This window comes from Catharus ustulatus, chromosome 2 (genome assembly GCF_009819885.2).
Source record: "Catharus ustulatus isolate bCatUst1 chromosome 2, bCatUst1.pri.v2, whole genome shotgun sequence".
In the NCBI taxonomy this organism is placed as follows: Eukaryota; Metazoa; Chordata; class Aves; order Passeriformes; family Turdidae; genus Catharus; species Catharus ustulatus.
Genome location: NC_046222.1, coordinates 32,770,170 through 32,796,570, shown reverse-complemented (window position 1 = coordinate 32,796,570; position 26,401 = coordinate 32,770,170). Strand labels below are relative to the sequence as shown.

General features: G+C 44.0%; 2 protein-coding genes across 3 annotated transcripts in view; both read left to right on the top strand.

Annotated features, from left to right (window-relative positions):
* Positions 1-7,663: 7,663 nt before the first annotated feature.
* KCTD14 (potassium channel tetramerization domain containing 14) lies at positions 7,664-10,826 on the top strand. Of its 2 annotated transcripts, none has more exons than XM_033053618.1 (2): positions 7,664-7,723; positions 10,155-10,826. In XM_033053618.1, exons 1-2 carry the CDS (start codon positions 7,664-7,666, stop codon positions 10,824-10,826), a joined length of 732 nt encoding a protein of 243 aa, XP_032909509.1. The 2 variants fall into 2 exon arrangements, with proteins under 2 accessions (XP_032909509.1, XP_032909508.1); XM_033053617.1 differs by having other exon boundaries at positions 7,664-7,732.
* A 2,744-nt stretch (positions 10,827-13,570) lies between these two features.
* The window catches only part of INTS4 (integrator complex subunit 4), a 32,347-nt gene continuing 19,516 nt past the window's right edge, over positions 13,571-26,401 (top strand). Inside the window, exons 1-11 of the mRNA XM_033051664.1 lie at positions 13,571-13,659; positions 14,462-14,656; positions 16,560-16,677; positions 17,355-17,461; positions 17,667-17,852; positions 19,095-19,145; positions 19,783-19,871; positions 20,122-20,242; positions 20,763-20,834; positions 21,843-22,017; positions 24,143-24,348. Of these exons, the coding sequence (XP_032907555.1) occupies positions 13,606-13,659; positions 14,462-14,656; positions 16,560-16,677; positions 17,355-17,461; positions 17,667-17,852; positions 19,095-19,145; positions 19,783-19,871; positions 20,122-20,242; positions 20,763-20,834; positions 21,843-22,017; positions 24,143-24,348 (1,374 nt within the window). The 5' untranslated portion in view covers positions 13,571-13,605. The remainder of the gene's footprint in view (positions 13,660-14,461; positions 14,657-16,559; positions 16,678-17,354; positions 17,462-17,666; positions 17,853-19,094; positions 19,146-19,782; positions 19,872-20,121; positions 20,243-20,762; positions 20,835-21,842; positions 22,018-24,142; positions 24,349-26,401) is intronic.

Sequence of the window (26,401 nt, the reverse complement as noted above, 5' to 3'; positions counted from 1 at the left end):
CCCCTGGTCTGGCTCTGTGCTCAGGCAATTTGGCTGTGAGCCAGCAAGGTGTGCTCAGGGCAAAGGCAGTGGAGGGAGGGTATGATTCTCTTCTGCTCAGCCCTGATGAGGCATCACCCTGAGTGTCCAATTTTGTTCTTTCTGGTACTAGAGAGACATGGACATACTGGAGAGAGTCCAGTGAAGGGCCATAAAGGTGGCAGGATATCAGGAGTATCTTCCATATGAGGAAAGGCTGAGAGAGCTGGTGGCGTCCAGATTTGGAAAGAGAAGGCTGAGAAAGATCTGATCGGTCTTCATAAAGATGGGATGGAGGTCAAGAGGTGACTCCAAAATCTTCCAGCTGGTGCTTAGAGACAGGACAGGACAGGAAAAGAGTGACAGGCACAAACTGAAACACAAAACAAATCCCATCTAAACGTGAGAAAACTTTTTTATTTTTCCCTAAAACTGCAGGTATTCAAACACTGTCACAGGCTGCCCAGAAAAGGGGGTGGAATCTCTGTTCTCAGAGATATCCAATATCCATGGTCCCACTGTTGACCTTGCTTGAGCAGTTGTTGAAACAGATTGTCTCCAGAGGTGCCTTCTAGCCTCTCGAGCACTGACTCTGCCTCTGTACCTGTGCTGTCAGCCCAGGAGATTGCTGCTGGCTGCTCACAGCACCTGACCAGGAGGATGCTGAGCCAGGCCTGGGTGGAGGCTGGAATACTGGCAGGGCTGCTTTGGGCTGGGTCCCACAGTCTCTGACTCCTGTCATTGCCCCTCCAAGGACTCTGCTTCAGCCTTGGAACTTTCATGTTTCTCCTCAGGCTGGCAAATTTGAATTTTAAAATACCTTTTCTAACTCCCTAGTCACTTTTGAATCCTGCTGCTGCTCATATTGCACCTTTAATAAGGATTTTGGGACAAGCAGCCTTCAGACAAGAATCACCTGTTCATTACCACCTTCATTTTGCAGGGTTCCTTTCTAGGCCAGTTGCCATCATTGGGCTGGGTGAGACCCCCAGATCAGCAGAGAAGAAGGTGAGTTTTGAGGCAGAGCACATGGGAAATTTGCCCTCTCTGGGTAAGCCCATCGCTTGTTCTTCTGTGCTCCTCAAAACTGCCCAGATGAAGGCAGGTTTCCCATGGTGCTGCCTGCAACCTGCCTGCCCTGGGGCAAGGGGCTGGACTCACCATCCTGGGCCTCCAGCAGTGCTAAGGACAGTGGTGACAGGGCAGGATGGGAAAGTGCCCGAGAGACCCCGGGCACCTCCTCACCACCACACTCAGAGCACGGGAGGCAGCGGGACCCCCGGCCAGCTCGGGTGAAGGCCACGGGTAGGCTCAGAAGAGATTGCACAGAGCCAGGGACACAGCATGGCCAAGCCCCAGCTGGGCTGCAGCCAAGCCCAACCCCAAGGCCATCCAGCCCAACCAGGGCTGGCAGCGGGGGACAGCAGGGGGGGACAGCAGAGGAGGGACGTGCCCCAGCACTGCATAAAAAGCCCCAGCAGGGACAGGGAGCAGGCGACACTCTCAGGAGATCCCAGAGCAGCACTGCCAGAGCTGTAGGAGAAGGGCCATGGAGCAGTACTTCTCAGCCACCCAGAAGATGGAGCAGGAGGTGATGTTCCCCAGCCTGCTCCGAGGGGTCTTCCCGCAGCAGGAGGGGGCAGCCCCGGCCGCGGAGAGCCGCACGGACCTGTACGAGCGCTACCAGCTCCTCAAGGCCATCAAGCCCATGGTGGAGAAAGGCCTGGCCTCTGTCGGGGACCAGAGCCCCACCGGTGCCGACACCGACACAGCCTTAGATGAGGGTGCAGACAGCAACCTGGAAGAGCGCCTCTCCCATCATGTCAATGGATTGCAGCAGGTTCTGACAGACCTGACCAAAAACACCAAAGCCCTGACCCGGAGATACAGCCAGATCCTGGAGGAGATCAACCTTAGTGAGGATCAGTCCAGTTCTTGAGCCTGCACTTCCTATATGTGAGGTAAGAGCTTGGGGACACGCAGGGCCCAGGAAGAGCTGGCTCAGGAGTAACATACTTTGTCCTCATGCCCCATCAGCTGTGTGCTGTTATAACGTTTGCATCACACCCCCAAATCCCAGGAGTTCTGAGTCTGCACTTCATTGCTCCACAGAAACATCCTCCTGGATTTGTTTTTCTCAATTGCCATTGGTGTAACAAGTGTCTGTGAACAAAGGCAATTCTTTGAGCTCCAAAACTGTCCCCAAGACTCCCCAGTTTGCAGCATAGGCAATGTCTTTCTGCTGCTGGCCAGACACAAAAGATCCCAGGGACAAAAGGGATGGGTGGTTGAAATACTATGATTGGTCTCCAGGAGCTGCCAGACACTGGTGCTCCAGGTATTTATCTTTTTTGTCTGACACAAAATGCAACAGTAATTTTTAGGGAGAAATTTGGCACTTTCAGGTTTCCCAATAACGAACTTTGACACACCACTTGCAAAAAGCTCAGACATTTCACTCTTCCCCTAGCCCAAAAAGCAAACCCATTCTCCACACTGGTGGGACTTTCATGCCTGAGGCCCTTTGGGGAGACATTCCCAATGATCCATCAGAGAGGGGGCTCGTGGCCAAGGTCCTTGTAGTGAAATGGAGAGTGTAGAAAAATGATAGCAACAACAGAGGGCACTAACAGGCCTCTACCCTTGCTTAGGAAGAGACCCAGACAGGAATGAGGACATCCTGACCATGTGCTATCCCCACAGGGTCTGTTGTCTGAGTCCAGTGGCACTTCTTCTGGGCACCAAGTCCCACCAAGGAGCAGCGCAGAGCTTGGCCGTCTGCCTGCTGGGTGCTGCTTGTACCATCCGACTCATCCCGCGGCCGATCCTGCCGGCAAGCTTCCTGCTTCGTTTCGCTCCTGTCCTAGAGGGATTTCTGCGGGGCAGAAATGAGTGGTTTGTGTAGTTGCTTTGTAGAAGGTGTCTGTAACTTCGAAGCGATACTTTTGTCCGTGTGTGCCTCCAAACTGTTCTCTGTGGTAACGTAAATGAAATGCAAAGCCTTCTGCAGATGTGTCCTGTGTTTCCTACCAGCTGTCACTTCTGTAGAACTACTGTCCCCCAGTACATGAGGGTGAAGGACCTTGGCCACCAAGGCCAGGCTTTGTGCAGGCAGATGAGCTGGGTTTCTTTGACAGGGATTTGAGATGGATGTTCCCCCAGCTCTCTGTCTCTCCCACCTTGCAAAACCTCAGTGTAATCTTGCCACCATTCTGTGCTTGGTGCTGGATCCCAGCCTGCTCTCCTTCTCTTCCTTCCTTCTCTCCTGGATTCCCAACTTCTCAGCGCTCCCATCCCATCCCATCCCATCCCATCCCATCCCATCCAATCCCGTCCCATCCCATCCCTCGTCCTATGTTCATCCAGCCCTTCATACCCAGCATCATGTCCTCTCCTGTGAACAACCTGGTGGAATTCTCACAAGCCCCAGCAAAACAGGGGAGGCAGTTCTGCTCCTCCCTGCCTGGCCGTGACACACTCCAGAGCTGGGAACAGAGGAGGAAGTGGAGATGCTCAGCTGGGGTAGGAAGGCAGGACCTTGCTCACATCTGATCCCTGTGAGCTGTGGGGAGACCAGGGGCAAAGCCCTCACTGGGTGGATGGGCAGGAGGTGCAAGCTCTTCACAGGCAGGTTGGAGCCTTCAGGACAGGTTGGATCCCACCTCCAAGTGACTCATTCCCTCCCAGACACACCATCCTTGGGAAGTCCTGCTGAGCTGGGCACTAGAGGGAGGTGTCCCCTTGCTTGTTCAGGACATCTTAAAAAAATCTCAGCTGTTGAAATAGTGCTCCTTTGGCTGGACAAACACTGGTTCTCCATCAGCTTCCCTCTTTTGATTATATAACTGGAGATCTCTGAGCATCTGTGGCAAGAGGAGGATTGTCACCATGCCCTGTGCTGCAGGCTCTGGTTGTGCTGTTCGTGTTGCTACAGGTGCTCTCTGAATCTGCCATATCACCAAAAGTGAAATAACATCCTTCAGACTGAAATCAGAGACTCTTCAGCTCCAAAAGCCTCCATCTCAACAGATGTTCTGCAGAACAGATGTTCTGCAGATGGTATCCCTGTTTCCTCCATTCACCTCCATGCCTTGCTCATGTATTCATGTTGACCCCTTTAATGGGGTCCTGATTGCTTGGCAGCAATTGAAGATCCACAGCACTGTAAAAGGAAGACAAGAGTAGGAACTTCCTGCCTTGCTTTTATTTTAGTGAAACTCTAGTTGCACAGAAAATAAAAGAGAAAAAGTGTCGTGATGATTAGCAGTGGAATGTACTGTGGCAGCTCAGATCTCAGATGCAAGCCTTCAGCCATGCATCCTGAGAAGGTGGGTGGAGCTGATAAATGGCTGGAAGGCACCAGTTAGGAATGCTGACAGTGTTTGCACAGTACATGGTGTTTGACTTAGGAGTGGTGCTTGAATTGCTCTTAAACAGAGGCTGCCATTTCAATATATTAAGGAAATAAATCTTCTATAAATACTTTTATGGATAGTGCTATTTTTCAAACTGATACGCAGTCACAGAACCATGGAGTGATTTAGGCTGGAATGGACTTTAAAGATCTCCCACAGGCAGAGATGCCACCTACTGGATCAGTTTCATCAGGGCCCCATCCTACCTAACCTTGAACACTTCCAGGGGTGGGGCAACCTTAACTTTTCTGGGCAACCTCTGCCAGTGCCTCATCACTCTCTGAGTAAATATACGTATCAGCACAGAAATGTTCCAGCTAACTGTTATATACACATTTATACAATTTTCAAAAAAACACGTGTTTATTTCTCACAAAGTCACTGGTCAGTTATTCTTCCTTAGTAACCCCAAATTTCTAAGCACTAATATAATTATTCTTATGATTCATATTGTGATTGCTCATCCAAGGTCCAGGCACAGGCTAATTCTTCCATGAAAAACCAGCTAAACATGGTCCCTGCCTAGAAGAGCTTACAGGCTTGGAAATATCCCTTTTATACCAATAAAAACTGTGGGCAGAGGAACCAGACCAGTATGTTCATCACACTGAAGGACCAGCCATGGTTGGTGCAGCAGTAGAAGAGAGCTGTGGACATGAGCTGGCAACTATTCCTTTTGCTAAAGTGGTAAGGATTTATGTTGTGGCATTGAAGGTTTGGCCTCAAACGCCACTAGCCACCCTTGATTCTGATTTGGGGAACTCTCTCAGATAAACAAGGTAAACTCATCTACTGCCCTTCAGCCTGCCCTAGTGAAAAGCTTGTGTGAGCAGAGAGGTGACGGCCCACCCATCCTTCCAGTTCTACAGCTGCAGAAGGAAAGGTTACCACCTCCAGCATCGAAGACACGGTGGATGTGAACTCTGTCAGCTATATCCAGGATATTATCTGAAACATCTACATAAGCCAGCCCAAAGAATAGGATTTGCAGCACTTAGAGGTCTGGAACATGCAGATCTTCCAGGTCTCCCTGTTGTCCAGTAAGCATTAATCTTTTAAAATTTATTACAAGTCACAAAACCTGGGGTCCCAAGCAGACCTCACTGGTGCATCCAGCACTACAAATTCTGTTGGTCTAGCAAAGGGAAAATTCAGGCATTTCTGTTCAAAGCAGCAGAGATAACTCATACAGAGGTTATCACTGAGGATCCCTGAGGATGCTTCAGAGAACCAAAAACAAATGTAAGATGGGTTCAATGACAAGTCTACCCAAATGCACAAAACATTCAAAAGAGTCTGGGCCTTGTTTTGATGGAGCCTTTCATGAGGACAGGCTTCAAGGGAAGTGAATCGGTCTAAATTCTGTTTTTCCCTCTATGTCTCAAGCTCCTGCTCAGATGAATGCTGTCCTCTGAGAGGATACAGATCCAGCAAAATACCTGGAGTATACAAAAGCAACAAAGCTGGTGTCCATATGCACAATGCGGATTTTGTGCAAATTATTTCCTTATATACCGTGCTGTCAATTTTCATCATTAATATCTTCCCCAGGAAGATTTTTAGGAAGTGCTGTATTTGTCTGTGATTTTTCCTTTGGCTGCTGGTACAGGGAAGCAGCTTGAAACAAAAGAGAGTGAGGCAAGATTGGTAGAGGGAATACCTTTTATTAGACTAACAGAAAATGAAAAAAAAAATGGAAAAAAAACCCCCAAGCAAGCTGAAGCAGAATCTGACAGACATGGGAATGCCTTGTGTGTCCTAAAACATGGATAGTTTTATCCATCTGTATCAGCTGATCTAATAAAAGATATCGTGTCTCATTACAAATATTAAGTTACATCTCTGGACAATCATGCCCATGGCAATTTTGCCACTTTAATGAAACAAAGACACAGAAGTGATGAGTGGCCTGAAGACGAATTTGAAAGCAGCAGTGCACTTAGAATCACCTAGAATGAAATAAAGGAGACCCTGCAAGGCTGTGGTCTGGCTCTGGAAAAGTTATTTAGGCTAGCTCTGATGTAATACTCTGCATTTAACAAATTAATATAGACAGAAAATCATCACAGAATCACAGAATGGCTTGAATTAGGAAGGAACTGCAAAGGTTATCTAGTTGCAACCCTCACTCCACCATGAGTAGAGATACCTTGCACTAGAACAGGTTGCTCAAAGCCCCATCCAACCAGGCTTGAACATTTCCAGGGATGGGGCATCCACGGCTTTCTCAACTGTGCCTCTGTCTCATCACTCTCACCATAAAGAATTTCTTCCTTATATCTTATCTAAATCTCTCCTCTTTTATCAAGCTGTTCTCTCTGGTCCTGTCACTATGTGCTCAGGCAAAAATTCACTCTCCTTTTTTTATAAGTCCCCCTTTAACTACTTTCAAGCTCACCTTCACTGCATCCTTGTGAGTGTTTTGATTTTGTGATAGTCTTACAACCACTAAACCTGTGGTATTGTCCACATTCTATATTTGGTGGACACAGGATATCAGAAAACAATGTCATGCAAAGATAATAATCAAATATTTATGGCAAATCGAAAATAAGAGTTCATGCTCAAGCAGAGATTGAGGTTTTATTTACCTTGCACAAACTCCTCAGTGTCCAGAGATTGTATGGGTGAGGAAGAAAATGCCACCACCTCAGACAGGTTGTAGACACCCTGTAGATCTGTCATCAGTGTGAGTGACAATTGGGATCAATGAAATTGTTTGGGATTAACTGTGCTTCAAAGCACCAGTGCATGGAGGCCAAAAAGCTGTGAAAATATTTACTGGTTTTGATACAACCAGTTGTCAAGGCAGAGGTGGACACACAGGCACACCTCACAGGTCCATCGGAGGTGCCCTGGGCACTGGGCCTCCCTGGGAAGGGATTATCCAGCCCTTAGTCACCACTCAGAGAGCAGTGCACGAGGTGTGTGCTGGCAGCCAGCCCCAGTCCACCCTGCACCTTGCTGGCCGCCAGAAAACTAATGAGCAAATACTTCCGCTTCCAGGCTGTCCCCTCCCCTCTCCTACACCTGGCACTAGATCCAGGTTTGTCTCTGCCTGGGACAAACTGGAGCCTCCGTGGCAGCAGCAGGGCTGGGAGCGAGGGAAAGCTGACCCGGCAAAGAAAGAACACGTGAAGGAGGATTGGAGCACAGCTGGGAGCCATCCTGCACGTGGGGTAGGACACCAGCACTGAGCAGCAGCTTTTCCCAAACAGCTCCTGGGGAAGATGAGTGTTTCATCGGAGCACAAGCCCCTTGGGAAGCAGGTCACCGGCAGCCTGCATATGGTGAGTAAGGTATGTCCTTAAGGGCACAATTCCCTCATGTGGGATCAAAGCACCCATTTGAGTGAGGTTTTTCCCCCATATGCTAATCTGAAAGACACCAGGGCTTGCCAAATGTATGCCTAAGAAGAAGATTCCAGTTAAAAAGCTGTGTCTGACTGGCCTATTTGCACTTGTGTTTCTGGAGGGCCGGGTCTCTCACAGGCATGCAAGATCTGACAACAGCAAATAACCAGAGCAGTTCTTCTTTGGCAAGAAATGGAATTCAACTATTATGAACTTTAATTGGTCATATCCCTAAATAAAAGCCTGTTGTAGGTTTTGGGGGTTTTCAACAAGTCTTATGAGTCTCTAATGATGCCAAAGTTGCCCTGTGTTGTTGACATGCAGGATCATCAGGTGGGAGCAGTAGTTTTTCTAGCTATAAGGAAAATTAGTGGCAGTCTCAGATAAGCGGAAGTCAGTGATGAGATTATTTCTTTTTATTCTTCTCTGTCCTCAGTCTATTGCTACCCAGTTTGTCTTCTTGGCTAAAGCAGAACAATCTTTTCTCCAGACCTCTCTGTATTAAGAAAACCCAGCCTTCCTATGTTGGGAACCACTGTGATGCCAGGCTAAAACCATTTATCAGGATGCAAGAGCATGAACTTAGCTGAGCTACTGTATTAAGGAATAACATGTTATCCATTTGTATTAGTGGCAAACAGCATGAAACATCTGACCTGCCCTCTGAAAAAGGAGCAAAGGCTCAAAAGCCTGAGAATCTCCTGTCAAATGACCCCTGGTGGGGAGTGCTGTTGGTAGCTCTTGGACTAATGGCAGATCTCTTAGGGAGAGACTTGGCTACAGAAACAGCTTTGGGCTGTGTTTTTCAGTGGGTGGAAATCACAAGATAGTCTCAGACGGAACAGTACTTGTCTTCTTGACCCAAGTGTAAATGATTGCTCTTGAGATGAAACCACCCACACTAGTGCAAAGCAATATTCCGACAGGGTCTTTGGCTGGAATCTTCTGTTCTGTTTTCCTGGCTTGCTTAGGGTATGAGCAAATTTCTGCTAAGTCTGACAGTTTGCTCCTGTTTAAAGGGAAGGTCTCCCCTCCTGCACCAGGCTGTCTGTTCCTAGTCCCATTCTTTTGTCAGCTCTGTGCTTGTTAAATCCTCTGCCATTAAATCTAGCTCACTAAGATGAAAGAGAAGCAGAGCTGGCATGAGGTGAGCAAGAGAGCACGTAGGTAGATACAAGAACAGGATGGTGAAAGGGCATGAGAGCCCCCCTTCTCTTGGTGTGCGCTGTGAGATCAGCTCACGTCATCTCATGGGTCTGTAGCCATGTGATCCAGCTAAGCACTTGAGTACACACTTCACCTGAGGCATGTGACCAGAAGCACTGAGGCAGCTCCATTCGTGATCAGATCCAAGAAAGTGCAGGTGAGCTCCTGGAAAATAGGGTTGTTTATTGACTCATGCCTTCCCAATGGCAGGTGAGGCCCTGGCCTGGCTTGTGACTTGCATTACAGTATTACTGGCAGGACAGAAAAAAACTGTCTTCTTTCTTTCTTCCCTTTTCTTTTCATCTGCTGAGTACTACATAAAATGACCAAATACAAAGGGACTGAAGTTCAGTTTCAGAACTGAACATACAGGAAAGTTAATTTTAAAAATCCAGCTTTCCAGGTATTTAGGCCTTCTCCAATTCAGATAATGTTGTTAATACAGAGGGTTAGAAAAATGCAAACGTACCCAAAATCTTTATATTTTTCCCTCTTAAGTCCATGTCAGTTGCATGAAATACTTCCTTTATTTCCTAACTAAAGCCATCATATATTTTTAGGTGCTTTGCTAAACAGCTTCCGTCCCACACCTCTGACCAGATGGATTTTTGTGTCTTACTTCAGTGTTTGTAACTGAACCCCCAGATGAGTGGAAGTCAATTCCACCTATTTATAAAGTTTAAAGTGCTATAGTTTCTACTTTGAAGAGAAAAAAACAGTTTAGATAATAAAAATGAAGTGGCACGATTTTGGCCTCTATCTCTGTCCCTCTGCACATCGGGTGGGTAAGAGCTCATGTACTGCTCTTGCTGTAGGTGGCCCAATGCTTGTGAGTGTTGGATCCTGTAGTCACAGCTTCCCTGGGCAGGGTACTTCTCTTCCCTCTTTCCCACTGGGAAAATGACACTTCCCTACATCCCAGAGATGAGGTGAGGACTTAGCCATTTAGAAATGCCCCTCTGCTGCTCTGGTTGCAAGAGCTGTATAAGCATCTCAAATCTGCTTTTTGTACAATCAGGTGGAGGTTCCCATCTAATGCTCACAAAATGGGAGCTCCATCCTCCAACCAGAATCACTTGTCTTTTCCTTGACAATTCCATTTTGATGATCTCTGACTGATAATGCACATGGCTTTTTGTCACCTTTTTTTTTTTTTTTGCAGTTGTCACCAATTGTGGAGTTAAATGTTGGTGGGGAGATATACACAACAACGCTGAGCACCTTGAAGAAACACCCTGGCTCTAAGCTGGCAGAGATGTTCACTGGCCAGCCCAAACTCAGGACTGACTCTGAAGGGAGGTTCTTCATCGACAGGCCAGGCACCTACTTCAAATACATTCTGGAGTACCTGCGCAGTAACCAAGTGCCCACCCAGTGCATCCAGGATGTCTACAAGGAGGCGTTGTTCTACGACATAGAGCCTTTGATCAAGCAGCTTGAGGACTCCCCACAGATCTTTGGGGAGCTCGTGGCAAGGAGACAGTTTCTGGCTCGTGTGCCCAACTACAGTGAGAACATCGAGCTGATGATCCGCGTCGCGAGGGCGGAAGCGGTTGCATCCCGACAGTCCAGCGTCATCGTATGCGTGGTCAGAACTGAGGAGGACGCAGCCAGGTGTCAGGATGCCTTGAACAGTTTGGACATGGATAAAAAATCCGTGGTGAAGTTTGGCCCCTGGAAGGCTGTACCAAGTATTTCTGATCTGCTCGACTGCATTCAGATGGATGTTGAAGCCAAAGGGTATAAAATATCCTTTCAGCCCCATGTTGCTGAAAAAGGTTTTCGCTTCAAATCACACGACTTCTTCTACAAGTTCTTGTTCACCTGGTGGTAGCAAAGTGCCACCATGGATAGGGAACATCAGAAAGCAATTACTGGAACAAATTAACCTGGACTGTGGAGACTAAACTATAGGCTATCAGAGGGACAGGAAGAAATGCACAGGCCAATGAAAGGATCTCCTTTGGCTGTTTGCCATATCAAAGAGCACTTAAGAGTCACTTTACTTGGGCTTTAGGGAATAACTTTTTAGGGAATTTAAAAGGCTCCAGAAAAAGGAGGAAATTTACTCTTCAGTGCTGCTTACTATTCATTCAGCTCAGAGAGATAAATCTGTGAATTGAGCCAACCTCACTCAACCTAAGGGAAATGAATAATCCCAAATATGTCTTGTGAGCATGTAGAGTTGCTCTCTCAGTGCAAATGAGAACAGGCCACCTATGTGCAAATCCTGACTGAAACAGTGACATTAACACATACTCAAATTAAATTTGGTTTCTTAATGGGAAGGCAAAAGCTATTCTTCTCCCTCCTTTCTACACTAGAATCTGGGTTAAAAGGAAGGATTCAGTGTCCTATGCTCTCTTCTTATTCCTCCAACAGACAGCCTACTCTCTTCTCAATGTATTTATTACCATTATTTATTATTTGTTCTGAAGGAAAGACAGAGAACCTCAGCTACAGTCCAGGATCAACAAAAGGCAAAAAAACCATCACTAATGTGGGGAGTTCATAACCTATGGACACACACTCCTCTCTCAGACCACACAATGATGCTCATTATTATGATGATGCTATTTCTAACTACTTAAGCTCCTGGAAGAATTGGGAAAACCTGCCATGATTTGGTGGGAAGGAAGTGGTACTGAAGCAACAGTCTACAAATCCTCTTTTATAGAACACAAGTTGCATTTTTCAATGTGTTTTAAAAATCTTAGAATTTGAAAGTTTATTTTTATACTGGAGATGGCTTGGGTTTAACCGCTCTGAGAATCACAACGGCTGATTTGATAGAGATTATATTTTCTTTACTTCTCAGAAGATGGATTTTTTCCAGTCATGGACAATAACCATAGAATTGTAGAATGATCCCTGGCATTTCAAATAAATAACTTTTAAAAACTTTTTGAATGATGCAGAAGTGCTTCACTTACTGACATTTTCCCCTCAAAATCCCCAAATGCTAAAGACCTGATGTTTTTTCTTTAGGGTAACAGATTTAAATCACTCCTAATTAAGCTGTGTTTCAGATGTGCTTATCTTAATGTGGACCTCCCCCCAGTGACAGTCGTGAGTCACACCAGTGCAGGGCAGTTCTGCTGCAAGGTACAAAGGGACTCTGAGATCTCTCACGTTCATAACCTTGGTAAGAATGGAGGAAATAGGCTCTTTTGATCATAACCAAGTGGTTGGTGGTGCTCATCCTGGAAGAGGAGGCCTCCCAATAGACAAAAGCTGCTTTAAAGAGATCTGTTACACTTGGTACATTCTGAGAGTGGGGAAACTGGCTTAAGTTGCAATAAAAGAGATGAAAATTAGATATTAGGAGAAAACAATCTCAGTATAGAATAGTTAAAGCCTCACACCAACCAGCCTCCTACATCTATAGGACTGCTGCCATGAGAAACTTTAATTGGCACACACTCGAATCCTGTGTTCAGTTTTGGGGCTCGTACTCCAAGAAGGACATTGAGGCGCTGGAGTGTCCTGGAGAAGGGCAGTGGAGCTGAGGAAGGGTCTGGAGCACAAGTCTGATGAGAAGTGGCTGAGGGAGCTGGGGATGTTCAGCCTGGAGAAAAGGAGGCTCCGGGGAGACCTCATTGCTCTCAGCTGATTGAAAGGAGGGACAGGACAAAAGAAATGGCCTCAAGTTGTGCCAGGAAAATAATCAGGAAAAATTAATTCACTGAAAGGGTGGTTAGACATTGGAACAGGCTGCACAGAGAATTGGTCAAGTCACATCCCTGAAAGTGCTCAAAAAACATGTGGATGTGGCACTTGGAAACAGAGTTTAGTGGTGGGCTTGGCAGTGCTGGGTTCATGGTTTAACTTGATGATCTTAGAAAATTTTTCTGACTTCAGTGATTCTACGATTCTGATGGAAATAAATTTTATAATTATTTTTAATTGTTTTAGTTAATCATAAGCAGTATATTATTCATTAGCACAGTATTAGTCTTCAGTGACTTTTAGCTAGCATGGAGATAAGCTTCTTTACACAAGCTGTTATTGTTAAAGTTTGGTTGGGAAAATCACTGAAACTAAGTTTTGCTAAACTACCTCTGATATGCTTTGACAAACAAAACCTGTAAGAGGGAGAAAGATGTATTTCTGAAAGTGGACACAAAAAATGCAGAATTTATAGATTATAAGGGCATTTTGCAGAAACCAGAAGGCAACAAGACACTTTTAAGAAAGACTCTTCAGTATGTGCGGCAAAACTCCCTACCCGGGAAAAAGATAACAAAAAGACTGAGAAATGAGGACTGATTGACATGAGAAGCAAAAATAAATAACCAATAGAAGAATTAATGAAGAGAATTATATAATTTAGAACCAATTAACATCCATTTCTTTGTTTGCTAAAAAACTAGAAATAGGTGGGAAAGTCTCCTTGAAATCGAATCCTGAAGCGGAGGTGTGGTTTGGGGGCAAACAGCGAGAGCAGACGCCCCGGGCGGGCCGGGCCTGCCCGCAGTGTTGGGCCCGCGTCCCCATGGCAGCGGGAGGCCGCCGGACCATCGAGTGCGGCCTCCGGGCGGAACGAGCGGCCGCGCCTCGGGCCCCTCCCTGCCCAGCTCTATGGCTCCTCTTCCGGGTTGCGGTGCGGCGTCATGGCGGCGCACCTGAAGAAGCGGGTGTATGAGGAGTTCACCAAGGTGGTCCAGGTAACGCGTGCCTTCTGGGCCAGGATGGACGGCTCCCGCTGCAGTGCGGCGGGAGGTGCCGGCGATGAGGCGGAGCTGTGGGGAAACCCGCCGGCCCAGCCCGGCGCAGAGCCTGGGAGCGCCGCCCGCCCGCCGGGAGTCGGAGCTGGGGCGGCCCCTGAGGGGTCGGGGAGGAGCGGGACGGGTCAGCCCCGAGTTTAAGAAGATCGGAGCTAGCGGAGGAGAGAGGTCTGAGGGAAGGTGTTCCCCTCAGGGTGGGGAGGGAGAGAGGTTGTGGAGTCTCCCTCACTCACTCAAGAACCGTCCGGACGCACTCCTGAGCAGTGTGCTCCGAGATGGCCTTGCCTGAGAGGGAGGTTGGACGAGATGACTCACTGTGATTCCTTTCGACCTGACCCGTTATGGCGATCCCTTGGCCTGAGTAGGACCATGACTGCTGCGGGAAAGACGCAGCATCTCCCAGCCGGGTCTGAGGAAGGAACTACAGCGCATTTCTGGGCTGCTCCAGGCCGGTGGGAGTGGGAGAAGTCGTGTTTGCCCTGGATTAGTTGTTTGGTGTTGGAAGCAGAAGGATTTGACCCAGTCTGGGGTGGGGAGAGGCTGTGTTTCACAGCGATAGGACTACCTGGGCAGAACAGCAACAGCCACAGTGGTCTGAGGATGTGTTTTTCCTGAAACAGATGAAGGAGAGGCTAGTGACTGCCGTGGGACATGGGAGCTTCCTTAGGCCTCCCCATGTTCAGTCTGGGTAGGAGTGGGGCTTGCTGTGCTGTGTTTCTGAGCCGTATCCCTCTGCCCACAGCAGCAGCATGAGGACCTGTCCACTAAGAAGCTGCGGCTGACCAAGCCCAGCAAGTCGGCAGCACTGCACGTGGACCTGTGCAAAGCCACCTCGCCTGCAGATGCCTTGCAGTACCTGCTCCAGTTTGCCAGGAAGCCTGTGGAAGTGGAGAGTGTGGAAGGAGTTGTCAGGATCCTGCTGGAGCATTATTACAAGGTGGGGAAGCTGGGAGCCAAGTATACTCGCTCCTTCTGCTTCTGTTTGCTTGGTGTGGGATGTTGAATAGGGGCTCGCTCCTGTGTTGCTGACTCAGTTGGCAACAACCTGGGCTGAGAGCGAACAGCTGCAGCCCTTGACCCAGGTGATTCCTCAGTGTGTTACTTGGCACATGTGCTGATGGCTTCAGGAGCCTGTGACAAGGGTGTGATGGTTTTATCCCTGCACATGCCCTTGTGTGGAAGTTAATTTTGCAAGGGACAAAAGACATGTCAAGTTTTCTAGAGAGCCCAACTGTCCAGAGCTGTTTCAGCTTTATCTAACTCTTTCCTGACTGATGTGTCCTTACCTTGTTCTTAATTTTCTCTAGCAGTGGAGAAAACTTTTAGCTATTGCCTGTATGATAAAAACTGATGCTTTTGAAATCCCAGAATCATGGAATGATTTGGGTTGGAAGACACACTTTTGACCCCTCTGCTAGGGCTGGGACATCTGCTAGACCAGGTTTCCCAAAGTTCCATGCAGCCTGGCCTTGAACACTTCCAGGGATGAGGCAGCTTCCCTGGGCAACATTCTCTGGGACAGTACCTCACCACCCTCTCAGAAAATAGCTTCTTCCTATTGTCAAATCTATGAAAAAAACTGTTAAGGATTGGTCTCTTTTCCAATTAGCAAGCAGTAGAATCAGGAGATGGCCTCAAGCTGCTCCAAGGAGGTTTAGATGGGATATTTGGAAAATTTTCTACACAGAAAGGATTATCAAGCACTGGAACAGGCTGTCCAGGGCAATGGTTGAGTCACCATCCCTGAAGGTATTTCAGAAATGTGTAGATGGGGACATTGTTTAGTGGTAGACTTGTTAATGCTGGATTAAGGGTTTGTCTTGATGTTCTTAGAGGTGTTTCCCAACATAAATGATGCTCTGATTCTATTAAATACAGAGTTCCTGGTCAAATAACATAGGTTATTTGTGCCTGAAGTTTGTTTTGTAGCCTGTATTAGAAGATAGTCTCATGAACCTGCAGACAAGATCACACTGGCAAGAGCACAGCCTGCTACAGAATCCAGCTTTTAAACATACTGCTTCCAAACTACTATAACTGACATTATTTTACTTACAGAAAAAATTTTCAAAGGAAGTTGTTTCTTAGTACTCCGTAACACTTGCACCTTTCCTGATCATTCAGAAACCTGACCCTGAAATCTGTAACTGCAGTAGAAGTTATGTGATAATTTATTTGTTAGTAGTGTCATTGTTTTGTTGAAGATGGTCCTGTAGCCTCCTGCTCCTCATCCCTATATATTTTGGTAGGGCAGTCCCATACAGTCCTGATGACAGTATCCATTGTTCAAACACATAACTTCAGCCCTAAAATAAAAAAGCTTCTCAGTTCAATTGAGAAAGGGACTACTCCCTTGGGTGTCACATTTGTCACTTGGAGGCTGTGTGTGGCACTGAAGTCCCTCTTAAACACTTGAAAGATATAACAGTTGTAACTGGGAAATTTCTTGTTGAAAGATGGGATATTTGTTATTGTAATATTTCTGCACTTCTGTGTTCAGTGTTGCACAAATGCTTGGGTAAGATCCAGGCATGACATCCAGATGACTTTTTACCTTTCTACTCTGCATTGGATATCCTTGGCAATACAATGAAAGAGGACCATCCAGTTGTGACCAGAAGTCTTGTAGAAGCCTCAAAATGAATCTTTAAAAATGCATAAATTTTTGAAATTAATTTTAAAGGAATATTAATTGATGAGGCTTACTTATGTAATTATCACCTGTGACAGCATTTGCTGTTCCTTAAATGACTAGATGTATGTAAGTAATATATGCTGTTCTCTTTTTTTCTTTAACCTCACTGTGTTGGGGGATTTTTTTGGGTGTTACTTCCTTCCAGGAGAACGATGCCTCTGTAAGACTGAAGATTGCATCCTTGCTGGGGTTGTTGTCAAAGACTGCAGGATTTTCCCCAGACTGCATTATGGATGATGCCATTAACACCCTTCAGAATGAGAGTAAGTCTCACTTTTGTTGTGGTGCTTGATATCAAGGTGGAATCATGCTGTCAAAGCATTTGGGACAGTGGCAAAGCCTTACATCTCAGGTGTATGATTGGGAATTACTGGTTAGAGTATTTATTTTCTGTTTTTGTGAATGATGACAGATAACGCCACATTCTGAGGAGAAGAATGTTTCTCTGACCTGCCTGCTCTATGTCTTAGTTCTAAAGGAGTGTAAAATTTTCTTTTGCATCTCCATCTGAGAGCTGTTGCTTCTGAAGTTCTCTGTTCTATGGGAGGGTTTTCTTAAAATGGAAATGTGTTTGAAGAGTTTTTTTATATCATGCTAGAGGCAAGTTCCTCAAGCTGCATCTACAGGAGTGTAGCCAGCAGGTCAAGGGAGGGTATTACACTTTTACTCAGCACTGGTTAGGCCACATCTGGGATACCTTATCCCATTTTGGGTTCCCCAGAGTCAGATTAGTGCTGATAAGGTTGATTGAGTTCAGCAGAACCACTGGTTATAGAGGACTGGAGTATGTGATGTACACGGTATAGCTGAGGGAGCTGAGCTAGTTCAGGCCTTGAAAAAAGGTTTCAGAATGGCCTTCCAATGTGAATCAATCTGTGATCCTGTAGCTGGTAAGAGTTCAGCAAAGTATGCTTAGCTTTTGTACTCTTCTGTTCTGCAGAGTCTCACCAAGTCCTTGCTCAGCTGATGGACACCCTGTTAGTGATTGGCACAAAACTCCCAGAGAATCCATCTGTCAGGATGAGGCTGGTGGAGGTAGCCTGCAAGGTAAGGAGGGCTCCCTGGGCCAGGGAACTTCTGTCACTGCCACAAGAAAAAAAGGAAAGGTAGTCAGTATTTAAATTATTTTCATTTTTCTCAACAAACTGTTACAATGCTAACATTAATAACTGCCAGGAAACAACACAATGTTTCAAAGGGCTGAAGGAACAATAAGAATCCAGTTATATCTGCTTGGTCTCTTGTTTTGCAGCATCTGACAGATTCTTCTCACGGTGTAAGGAATAAATGTCTTCAGCTAATTGGCTGTCTTGGCCCAGTGGAAAAAGGTGTTGCAAAAGAGGCTGAAAGCCAGGCGGCCAAAGATGTCCAGAAGATAATAGGAGATCATTTTAATGATCAGGACCCTCGAGTTAGGACTGCAGCTATAAAAGCCATGGTAAGTGTAGCTGGTACTGTGGAAGAAATTATTTGGGGTTATATAAGGAAGCCGAGAGAGGGCTGCAAACAAATCTAAAGAGATTTGGTTTAGAGATTGTTTTAATTAACTTAGTAAAAGCCTTTTTAGTGTATCAAAATTACCTGAAAAAATAAGCTAGGTCTTGAAATATTAGAGTAACATGAGATATCAAAGGGCATTTGAGCAATTCCTAACTTCTGTTTCAGCTATAGCTGAAAAAGCTTTTCAACTTGTTCATTCTTTTGAGTATGTGTAGTTCATTCTTTTGAGTATGTGTATGTTCCTTCTTTTAGTGACAAATTTTTTTCTTGATTTAGTATTGGTTACCAGAACTGCAATAAACCACTAGTTCTGCAAAATGCAGTAGGTATCTGCTTATGATGGGAAACCTATGTGATAAGTCCATAAAGAATTTTGTTTGCTTTAAAGCAAATATTTATGTTTTCCCTCATGGTTACGTTCATTGGCATTCTCTAACTGTTCATGAGATATGGTATATACTATATACTGGGTTTTTTTGTGTGGGGACCCTTCAGAAGCTTCTAGCTTTGCAGAAATGCAAGCAAAGACCAAGCATTTCAAAATACTGGTTAATGTGAGTTGCCTGTAGAAGTTGCTCTATTACCCTTAAAGTTTATAACAATGTTACATCTAATGTGATGGTCAACAAGGATCTTTGAATTAATGCTATTAAACTCCAAAGAAAGAAGGAAGATGCATTTGAGGAGATCAGATTGCACTTGAGACTCTCTGAAATCTCCCTCTCCTGGACATTGTACTTACTCATCCTTCTAAAAAGAAACAATGTAGGACACTTTGCTGTCCCTGTGGTTCAGTAATGGAAAGATTTACATGGTATGAAAACTTGTTGACAGTGCTACTTTTGAATCCTTGTTTCAGGAATGGTAGTAATTAATTATCTCTTTTAATTGTGTTGAATATGGCTAACACTAAAACATTATTTGAAGGTTGGGAGAATGAACAGGCAGTGTATTTCTATAAATTGTTTTTCCCATAGTATGAATGACTATGAAGCTAAAAAATTAATACTGAAGTCAAGAATATTATTTAAAATACTTATGGTCAAGATAATGCAATTTTTTAATTAAAGCAGCAGTCAAGAAATGCAAGCAGCTCAAACAGAAAAACACTGATGAGAACTTATTCTGTGTCCCTTAAACCTGTACTTACACTTTCTTGCATATTTTTTTCCCCCTGTAGCTACAGCTTCATGAAAGAGGATTAAAGTTACAGCAAGCTATTTATAGTCAGGTAAAACTTTGTACTTGTTTTGTGCTTGTTTGCATATCTTTCTTTTTGAATTCTTTGGCAGTGTGTTTTGTGAGGAGGGCACTGAGCAGAGGAGGGGTATTTTACACTTAGGTTGCTGATATTCCTTGTTGTCATTTGACAGTGAAAATAAAAGGGTATTTTGCATCCATTGTGCTTGAATGCACTAAATCATATGCTTTGTTATATATTGTTTGTTGGGGAGGTGATCAAGGGAAGGGCAAGGCATGATGAAGTCATACCTGTCATCTGGCAGATATAGTCTGGAAGTCTTAAACCCTTGTTCATTGGAGTGTGCACATGAAGCCTGTATTTGTTACATCAGTAAAGCTGTGCATCTGCAGCCTCTGTCAAATCAGTTCTATTGCAGATTCACATGTCATCCTTCTTGCATAGTACAGGCAATTCTGGTTTATAACGTGCCTAATTGACTTGAATTAGATCTAGTCTGCCTGAACAAACTTGGAAATACTAGGGAGTAGCAGGGAAGACTGGATTCATCTTGATTTTTAATCAGTCCTAATTGTCCTGTGGTAAAGATGCTGATTACATTGTGGGAAGTGAATGCTAGCTCAGGTGGAGATGTTTCAGGTATATTGGATTATGAATGTTCTTCCAGGCCTGCAAGCTGTTGGCAGATGATTACGAGCAAGTGCGCAGTGCTGCAGTTCAACTGATTTGGGTCCTCAGTCAACTTTACCCAGAAAGGTATGTCCTGTATGCACTGTCCTCAAAGTACTGGTCAGGTAATCATCCTAATCCTGAGAGTTTTGTGCTAGTAGGTCTTAGGAGGAGCTCTTAGAAAGCTGATGTGTACAAATGGCTGATGCCTGATGAGAATGCACTGAAGTTTTGGGTCCTGGTATTTGTTGCATGTTCATAGGAATTCAGCATACTTGTTTCTTATTGATGCCATACAGTATTGAAAACAATCAACAAACTGATTTTTTTATCTCAGCATTGTCCCAATTCCCTCTTCTAATGAAGAAATTCGCTTGGTTGATGATGCTTTTGGAAAAATTTGCCATATGGTTAGTGATGGTTCCTGGGTTGTAAGAGTACAAGCTGCAAAGTTATTGGTAAGTTGCATTCTTTTCTTCTCTAGCAGAGAATAGTTTATCTTAAGTAACTTGACTTTTCATATATATTTGAAAAAAAAAAAAAAAAACGGGAAGATGTTGAAAACCGTATAGGTAAATTTCTCCCAAAATTCTGTGAGGTGAAAGAAAATGAGGGAAGTTGAGGAAACCCAACGGTTTTTCAGCTCAGCTGTGCAGTGATTCTTTCCTTGAGAGTAGATGGTTGAGCATTAAAGAAAAAAACAAATCCTTGTCATAATTCCCTGCCCCTACTTCTTTACCACAGGGCATGTGAACCAACTGCACTCGAGAAAAGCCGTATTTACCGTAGTGGGAGAATAAGATGTCCTGACTCTTAAGTTCACTTTTTTAGACTCAGATGTACAATAATGTCAGGCATGCATAAAGCTGTTAGAATGAGGGGATAAGATTGGATGCCATGTTGAGATAAGTCAGGCTATTCTATGGTGCAGTTTAGAATAATCCTGTTTCTTCCTTTTGATGTTTTTTTTTTATTTAGGGTTCTATGCAACAAGTTAGCTCCCATTTCTTGGAGCAGACCCTTGACAAGAAGCTCATGTCAGATCTGAGGGTATGTAAAATGTTTGGGTTTGTTTTCCTGTGTGTAGGTAATAAAATCACACAAGAGGTATGTTAATATTGAGTGTGCTTGTTCACCTTGTCCTTATCTGAGGGTTGCTGAGAGTTAATTGATGATGACAGGTTTTCATGGACTGAAGTCAATGAAGCAATTGCTGGTTTTAGATTTCATTACCCAAGCATGTAAAAAACAGCTCTAGGCAATTCAGGTTTTGCAACAACTGAGAGGTAAACATTTGTAGTGCTCTGATAGTTTTTTGGCTAAAAGCTTTGCTTATTATGTATGGAAAGAATGCATCCTAGTTCTGGGAGCAATCTCTTGGAAACATCCTACAAGAGATGATCAACATTTCAAGGGACATGAGTAGCTAAAGGCTACTCAGCCCTCAGAACAATATTTTTCAGTAACATTCCTTCCTTAAGCAGCATGCTTAAGGTTATGTTAATTTTTTTCTATCTGTAAAAGAATGGTGAAGAGCTGCTGGTTTTTGTGTGCTACTTGGTAAAGGTTGTTAAAGAAACTGCTGCACAGCTTTATTTAGAGCGCACAGGGAAAGGAGGCAGACCAGCAAGCACGTGGAATGAATATCCTGTTTCACACATTGCTGAACTCTGGATAGTATTGATAGTATTAAGGTATTTAATTGCAGTTTAACAAGTTAAACTCTAAAGTGGTAGCATCTTTGCAGATTACTTATTGGCTTCTTAACTAGATGGGCCTTTGTTCTGACCCAGTTTGACTGTTTTTAAAAGGGACATCTAAGAATATGTTAATTAAAATGTATTCATTATTATTCTTTCCCTACATTAAAACTATGAAGAGTTACAGGCAGTTAGAAATAGACATAGAAGAGTAGGTACTGTTTGCTTTTCTTAGCACTTGCATGTCTGTCAATGTCTAAGCCTCCAGCTATACATCTATTTGCAGATCCAGTTTAATATTTTGTTCAATCATCTTTTGAAGTTTACATGGTTGTAACTGAAATGTTTGTTTGGGCAGAGGAAGCGCACTGCACATGAACGCGCCAAAGAGCTCTACAGCTCTGGGGAGTTTTCAAGTGGCAGAAAGTGGGGAGATGATGCTCCCAAAGAGGAAATTGATACTGGTGCTGTGAACTTGATTGAATCAGGAGCTTGTGGGGCTTTTGTTCATGGCCTGGAAGATGAGATGTATGGTGAGTATTAACTGACCATGGTACAGCTAAAGGGGGGACATGTGTGTTGGCTGATAATCATCATTGTGATCTCTGATATGGCAGTTGTTTCAAAGGCACTGTAGTGTTGCACAGAATTTTGGTTAGAAATATTCAGTTGAGTAGCCAAAAGCAAATAGCTTCCTGCAAATGGTAAAGTTTTAGTAACATATATGGCTGTAAGTGGTTTGCTTCTGGTCTGCAGAAACCCACTGGGATTATTTTTTGTTGTTGTTGACTTAAATTTAACAGTTGCATGTGGCCATAAATTGGTGGAGTTAGTTGCTGCTATTCGAAATTGGTGTTTTGTCAAGAGGAAGGAAATGCCCGGAGTCATTTAGGTTGGAAGATACCTCTAAGACCATCGAGTCCAAATGTTAACCTAACACTTCCAAGTCCACTACTAAACCATGTCCCTAAGTGCCACATGCAGATGATTTCTGAACGCTTCCAAGGATGGTGATTCCACCACTTCCCTGTGTAGTCTGTTCCAGTGATTGACAACCCAAATGTTTTCCCTAGTATCCCACGTAAACCTCCCCTGGTACAGCATGAGGCTCGTATTTGCATAAACCATGAAAATTCCAAACTCTGAATGTTACTTTTGAATTTGCTTTTAACATTACTGGAAGGATGAGATTAAGTTAAAATGCACAAAACCTCTGTAAAAAAAATATTGTTGTAGATTGTGTTATAAAAGTGGGTTTATTGTTCCATGAGTCCTGCAAATAAATGCACATTTTACCAGTAGCTGAATTTTCCTGAGGCTTGAAAGTGCACCATTTTTTTCCTGACTAACAATAATAAATGTTTCATTGGTTCAGACCCTTGTCTCGATGAAGCATGTTCTCCAGCTTCTTGTGCCACAGGTCTTGTGTCAGTATGATGCTGTTGAGGAATAAAATGAATGTTGTGGATAAAATGAACAAATGTGAAATACACACAGATCTGTCTCTCCACTGCAGCATTTTTAAATACTGCTGAGCCCTCCCTGACTGGTAATGCTGCTTCATGTCTTGAATTCCATGTTGTAACTTAAATCAGAATTAGTGTGTCAGCTTATGAGAGCAGTATTGGTGAAATGTTTCTCTTCTCGTAATACCTAGGTCTTAATGACCATGGAGACTCAGAACTGTGACAAAAGCTTCATTACTGAGCAAGCAGGGGTCTTGCTGTCTGTGCATTTTGTACTTGATCAGAATCCTCAGGAGTCGGATATCTTCTTTAAGAATAGGCCTGAAAGCTCCACAGAAGTTCAAGTGAATGTTTTCAAGATGAGCTAATTTGAATGAAAGCTAGAAGTATATTTAAAGCAACAATGTTTGCAAGACATCAGATTAATTCCCATTTTTATGATGCTAGCACGTAAGTGGTAGGGAAGCTAATGAGGATGATGATAGGGAAGAGAATCTCATATCAGCCTAACATTGTTATATTTGGATATTCTTCAAATTCCTGCAATGTTTTACAGCAAAAGTATACTCAGGATATTTGGAAGTTTTCAAGTTTTTGGGTTTTTTTTGTTTTTTTTTTTTTTTTACTTCAAATAATTTTAATATTTAGGTGGCACCTTTTTCCTTTGTTTTGAGGAATCTGAAGTCAGAAAGCAGAAGACTTTCATTCTGTTAACTGCCAAAACGTTGATTCTCTAGGGCCTTTCAGCAATTCATAAAGTGTTACGTAGCAAGTTTAAAATGCAGTGAGAGCTCCAAGCAATTAAATTCTCAAGAAGAATAAAACAACCACAGTTTAATTAACTAAATTGGTTTGCTTAAGATACCAGTGTTAATGCTATGGTTGCAAAACACTATGAAATATGCAGTATTTCTTGATGGGTTGGAGACCTGTTTTTTACCTGCAGGTCTCTTTTGCAGATGCTTGTGGCAGCAGCAGTGGCTATTCAAATGTGAGACTTGATTTGAAGATCTGTGTGTGAAAAGGTCCCCAGTGGGTCCCTGCTTAGACTGTTGCCCTCAGCATTTCCCTAGCATCTCCTGTCCTTAGCCCAGCCCTTGAATAGTACAAGACCTCCCTGTGGGATGAATGTCCTTTTAAACCAGACAGTTTTAATTAATTTACAGTTAATTTCCTGCTCCTCTTTTAACAGAGGTTCGAATCGCTGCGGTTGAAGCCCTGTGTATGTTGGCTCAGTCCTCACCTTCTTTTGCGGAGAAATGCTTGGATTTTTTGGTTGACATGTTTAATGATGAAATTGAAGAGGTCAGATTGCAGTCAATACACACAATGAGAAAAATTTCCAACAACATCACTCTGAGGGAAGACCAGCTGGATACTGTGTTGGCTGTCTTGGAGGTAGGAAATTCTTGAAGAGGGCAAGAATTGCTCTCCTGCTTGCTTTGGGGTGCTGCTAATTATGCACTGCTAATCACTCCCTTCCTCTGAGGGTAAACTCACCCTTTTTGTGGGTTTTTCGACTATACGCTGCCAAAGGTTCCTAAAATCTGGTAGCTTGTAAGCACCAGGACAGTACAATACTTCTGAAACAAACAAATTAAAAAACCTCTTCCTTTGATCACTCTTCTGTTGCCTCCATGTGTTTCCTTCTGTCTTGTGTTGTGGTCCAGCACTCTATGCACGTCACGTTACGTGCAGCTTCATTTTTTTCTTCCTTGACTCAACTGCTTTGGGTACGCCTTTGCTCACCGAGCAGAGCTGGCCATGGGCCTGAGATCTTTTTTCTGTTTAGAGTGTTTGTCAGTGTGCTTTGCCAACCAGCATCCTCCAAGTCGGTGTTCAGACAGGATTCAGGGAATAGGACACGTCAGCTGCTCTTCCTGGTTGATGAGGTTGATCCAGGAAGAGATTTTGTCTGTAGGGATGGTGCTGTATTAAACTACTTCCTCTTAGACCTGATTTATTTGTTGAGCTATAGCCCCTGAGGCATTTTTTAAAATCTGCTGCTTGTGGTAGGCAAGTTCCTGCTTCTTTTAGGAGATGCTGCAAATCCACTGTTTCAGTGTCTTCACCTTTTATTTCCTTGACCCAAGGCAGTAATTACTGCTCTCAATTGTGCCTCAGGAAGTAGCAAACTAATTAAACCTATTTTATCAGCTGTAACAAATGCTGTGGAATATGATTTGGCTTTACAAATGCAGCAATGAGCTTTAGGTGCCTCACATTTTTGTCATTATTTACATTTGTTTAAGCTGGGAACCTGTGCACTGAGGTATGAAAATGTCCTGGTTAGGCTGGGCTCTTCTCTGCTGGCTTACCATCTGTGATAAACCCTATGTGTATTGTGGTTTATATTACCATAATTATTACAGACATTGGGATGCTTAAGTGTAAAATTATTAACATTTTAATGGATTTATCTGATTCTAAAAGTACTTTTCTGTAAAATCCATCTTCCAGTACAAAAAAAAAAGGATGTGGAAAAATACCATTAACTTTGGTGCCTGAATTGGTTCCAGCAGTGTAAATACGGAAGAGTGGGATGTTGAGGGTAACTTCTGTTTTCACCCCACTGCTTTCACTTTATCGGAATTATTGTACCAGGTACTCTTTACTTTTCTGATCAGACTTTGGAATTTGCTTTCCCTGTTGTCCTTGATCTCAGTTTCTGTTGAGTTGTGCTTATCTCTGTCCCTTCATGGTCTTCTGCCTTGTTTGTCTGTGTACCACATTTCTGATGGGTGTTATTAGTGGTCTGGGGTATTTTGTGTCTGTGGTTATTCAGGTCCTTAGAGTTTTTCTTCTTGTGGTCATAGTCTTTGACCAACAAAACCCCTTTGATCATTTGATTGTGTTGGCTGTCATTTAAGGGCCTTTACAAGAGGTTTGATCTTTCTTCTTTTGTGTAAGACCATGATGAATGAGCTGTTGATACTTAGCAAATTATAATTTAGAAAAGGTAAAATCCACCACTGAATCCTATCAAAAGTATCCTACCAAATTTTCACGATGTGTCCAGCAGCACTAGGCAGGTGCTGATAGCAAGGAATGTGGTGATACATGGATATGGAGTGTCAAGGTGGTTTTATGGCAGAAGGAATGTAATTAATTCAGCTGAATATTCGAGTCTGTCTGTCCATTGACATGTCCTCAGTGCTTACTCAGACCCTCTGGAGGTGCTGGTGACTGGGCTGAAAGCCTGTGGAATTGAACTTCCTGTGTTGAAAATTGTAGAAGGCTGCTGTGAAAATGCTGAAACAATCTTTGGTGACTGTTTCACTGAGTTGCCCAACACCTTCCTTTTCTGTTACTGCAAAGATACACCATCACTCGAACCAAGTAGTGATTTTTGCTCTGCTTGAGCAGGTCACTAGTTCCCATTCATTCCAGTAAAGGAAACACATAAGGGGATGAAACCAGGAGTCCCTGCTGCAGCACTTGCCTGGCCTGT